At 61.9% G+C, this 3,564-nt stretch overlaps 1 protein-coding gene across 1 annotated transcript in view; it reads left to right on the top strand.

Annotated features, from left to right (window-relative positions):
* Positions 1-2,367: 2,367 nt before the first annotated feature.
* ANKRD33 (ankyrin repeat domain 33) overlaps positions 2,368-3,564 on the top strand; it is a 3,431-nt gene continuing 2,234 nt past the window's right edge. Inside the window, exons 1-2 of the mRNA XM_017836619.1 lie at positions 2,368-2,832; positions 3,093-3,222. Of these exons, the coding sequence (XP_017692108.1) occupies positions 2,368-2,832; positions 3,093-3,222 (595 nt within the window). The remainder of the gene's footprint in view (positions 2,833-3,092; positions 3,223-3,564) is intronic.

Here is a 3,564-nt window from a genome sequence, read left to right as displayed (position 1 = left end):
AATTTAGGACCTCGGGGTTAAAAAAAATAAATAATAACCATGATGACGATAATAAAACAGAAGACCCGAGCCCGCCCTGCCCGCTGCCCTTCCAGAGGTGACCCGGCGGGCCGGGGGGGTGTCGGGCAGTGCTGGAGGCACCGGCCCGAGCCCCCATTCCCGGCGCGGCCGCTCCCAGCCCCGGTCCCGGCCGGAGGCGCCGCCGCCTCCCGCGGCCTCCGGCATCCCCTGGTGGCAGCCGGGGGCTCTGCAAATCCCCTCGCCACCGAAGGCTGGCCGAGAACCGTCCCCCGGTGCCACCCCGCCGGTCCCCTCCCTGGCCCGGCTGCCCCAACGGGACCGCGCGGTGCTGGGGGGACCCTCCCGACCCCACCGAGGGCACCGGCAAAGGGGATGGGAGTGCCGCACCCACCCTGGCGACCACCCTGACACCCATCTGGGCACCTCCCCTGGCACCCACCTCGGCATCGACCCGGACACCCTTCTGGGCACCTCCCCTGGCACCCACCTCAGCACCTACCTGGGCACCCAGCCCCGGGATTACACAACCGGCTCAGAGCCTCCCACTTGTGCCAGGTGGCAGATTACGGCACAGGGCTCTGGGGGTGACTCCCTAAGCCCTAAATCTGCTCCCGTCCTCCCCCGAGATCAGGCAGAGCCAGAAGTGGCAGGAGGGGTTGTCACACCGGGGTCACACCGCGGTGGCCGCGCCGTGTCCGGGCTCTGGACAATCAGCGTTGGGATCCTCGTGTTCAGCACTGGGATCCTGGTGTTTGGCATCACAGTCTGGAGCTTCATCCCAGGATCCTGAGGCTCAACACTGGGATTCCCAGCCTGCTCCTCCCAGCACGGAGGAAACAGCTGGGATCCCTCATCTGCTCCATATTTTCATGTTCGAGGATGCAGCAAAAGTGACCTTTGGGACTCCGTCTCAGTGGTGGCTGTAAATGGGGAATGTGGCCTCCCACGATCTGCCTTGGCACCAAACCCCTGCCTTTTTGGCATGAAAATAGCTGATCCTGGGACTGGAAATGCCCTTTCCCAGATCCCACGGCCCAGCTGGCCCCTGAAGCCCAGGAAGCACACAAACACTGACCAACCACACACAAAAAAAAAAACCTTTAAAGATGAAGGTAAGAGAACAGTCAGGTTTTATGTGGAATTTGGGAAACCAGTTGTTGCAACTCCTGGGATAAGGCTGCCCTGAGGGCTTTGGAATCCCCTGCCAGGGGAGGAGGTGGGATGGAGGCTCCAAGGCACCTCTCAAGGGGGAATCACAGAGTTCATTGGCTGCCCCTGCACAGTCCAGGTGTCCAAGCCCTGTCCAGAAGGCAAGACCAGCAGCCTCACTGATTTGTCTAAGCCAATTCACCTGGATATAAAGGCAGCTGGGAAGTGCCTGGGGGCTTCCAGCCGAGCCCCTGGGGCTGCTCAGGCAGCACCATCCCACCGGTGTGAGACAGGTATAAAAATACAGCCCAGGGCTCCCAGCAGCTCCTTGGCTAAGGACACTAAATCCTGCCCTGATCCTGCTCAGGGTGGATGGAGCCATTTTAAGCAACAGTTTAATTTAAGATCTCTTGGGTAGCTGAAGCAACGTCAACGTGAGGGTTGTCACAGCTTTGGTGTCAAAAGGCCTCTTCAGCCCCGGAGCACAAACCTCTTTCTCCCTGCAAAGGGGATTTTCCAGAGTCTCTTGGTGACTTTTCCCTCCTGGTTGGGGCCGGGATGCTGCCCAGCTGAAGAAGGACCCACGGGGAAGGTCTGAGCAGCCCCAGGTAAGATCAAGGTGAGGAGAACGTCCTCCAACCCTGCTTGGGAATGCTTAAGGAGTAGGAGAGTTCCGTGGAATTCTGGAGGCTTCGTGGAGCCCACCAATTAATTGTTGGCTTCTGCTTAGCAGCAGAAGGGTTTAATTCCTGCTGCCAGGCTCAGCCCCTGCCCATAGCTCCTGTTCCAGGGCCGCCCTGTGTCCTGGGGGAGCAGGAGCTGCTCTGCTGGGAAAGGTGTCTGCATCTGCTGGGATGTGCACTGGGAAAGGAGGCTTGGAAGGGCTCAGACCCAGAGTGTGGCATTGGAGTGGTGGATGTGCCCTTCCTGCTGGCACTTGCTGGCTGCATTCGGTTCCCTGATCAGCAGCTCTACAGCCCTGGAGGCATTCCCGATCTCCCACCCACCTGGATTCAACACCCAGGCCATGGGACACTTATCCACCTCTTCAACTCCCCGTTTTTCCCTCCGGGCTGTGCTCCCTCCTGGGGGTGTTGCAGCGTCCCGGCCCTCAGGGGGAGCATTTACCCGGGGCAGAGGCAGCCGGACCCGCGGGCTGTGCCGGGGGCTGGGAGCCGGCCGAGGCTTCCCGGCGGGATGGGGGATGCCGGAGCCCACACGGCTCCCACGCCCGCTCTGTGTCTGCACAGGGGCAGTGACAGTCCCGAGAGCCCCCCTGTCCCCCCGGGAGAGGCTCCTGGCCCCAGGCAGGGCGCGGGGCCAGGCTGGGCTCGCTCCCCCCGGCCGGGCCGGATGACAGATGCCTGCGGTGGAGGAGAACGTGCTGCAGCCCCCAACGCCAGCCTGGATGACTCCGACCCGGAGCTGTACTATGAGGAAGAGGAGTCGGAGTCCTCGGGGCCCTCAGAGCCCTCGGACAGCAGCAGCATCTTCTCTGATGACTCCGTCTACCCTTGCTACGAGTCCTCCGCGGAGGCCGACGGCGCCGGGTTCCTCACCCTGTACCAGTGCTGTGCCAGGAATGATGCCAAGCTGGTGTGGGACAGGCTGGAGTCTGGGGTGACCCGCAGCGAGGCCACGGAGCTGGACATCAACGGGAGGGTGAGTGGCTGGGAGGGGCACCCCGCAGAGAAGAAAGAGGATTTTCCAGGAATAGGCAAATCCTGGTGGTTGCTAAAGCCGGTGGGGCAGGAGGGAGAGGCCTGAGCGTGATGGATCTCCTGGGGTCCACCCAGTCCTTGGAGCAGAACCTTCCATCCCGAGTCTGCCTGGTTTGGGGTGGGGGCAGGACTGGGGGGGTCATGGGAGAACAGGGTGGGAGGATGGTGCAGTGCCTGTGCCGAGTGCTGTCCCCTCTCCAGAACGGGCTGATGCTCGCCTGCGCCAAGGGCTTCGTGGACATCGTGCCACTGCTGAGGAAGTGCCCCTACATCAACGTCAACCAGCAGGACAACGACGGCAACACGGCCCTCATGATGGCAGCCCAGGCAGGTCAGCCCTCGGCATGGGCAGCCCCTGGGAAGGGGCTTGTGCTTCCCCCCAAAACCCCTGGAACGATCCACCCCGGAAAGCCGTGGTCCCAAGGGATGTGTGACATCGGCTGCATTTATGGTTCACCTCAGCAGTGCTTTAAAAGCTGATGCAAAAATGGAAATTCCTCCAGTGATTTGTCCCGAATGTGCCGTGCTGAGCAGCAGAGCTGGGCTGGAGCCGCCCCACGAGCTCCAAGAAAGTCCTGGGAGCCACCCCATGTGCTCCAGGAAAGCCCTGGGAGCCACCCCATGTGCTCCAGGAAAGTCCTGGGAGCCACCCCATGTGCTCCAGGAAAGCCCT

This window comes from Lepidothrix coronata, unplaced genomic scaffold, assembly GCF_001604755.1.
Source record: "Lepidothrix coronata isolate B3197 unplaced genomic scaffold, Lepidothrix_coronata-1.0 Scaffold281, whole genome shotgun sequence".
Classification (NCBI taxonomy): Eukaryota; Metazoa; Chordata; class Aves; order Passeriformes; family Pipridae; genus Lepidothrix; species Lepidothrix coronata.
This window is presented reverse-complemented; position numbering and strand designations above follow the sequence as displayed.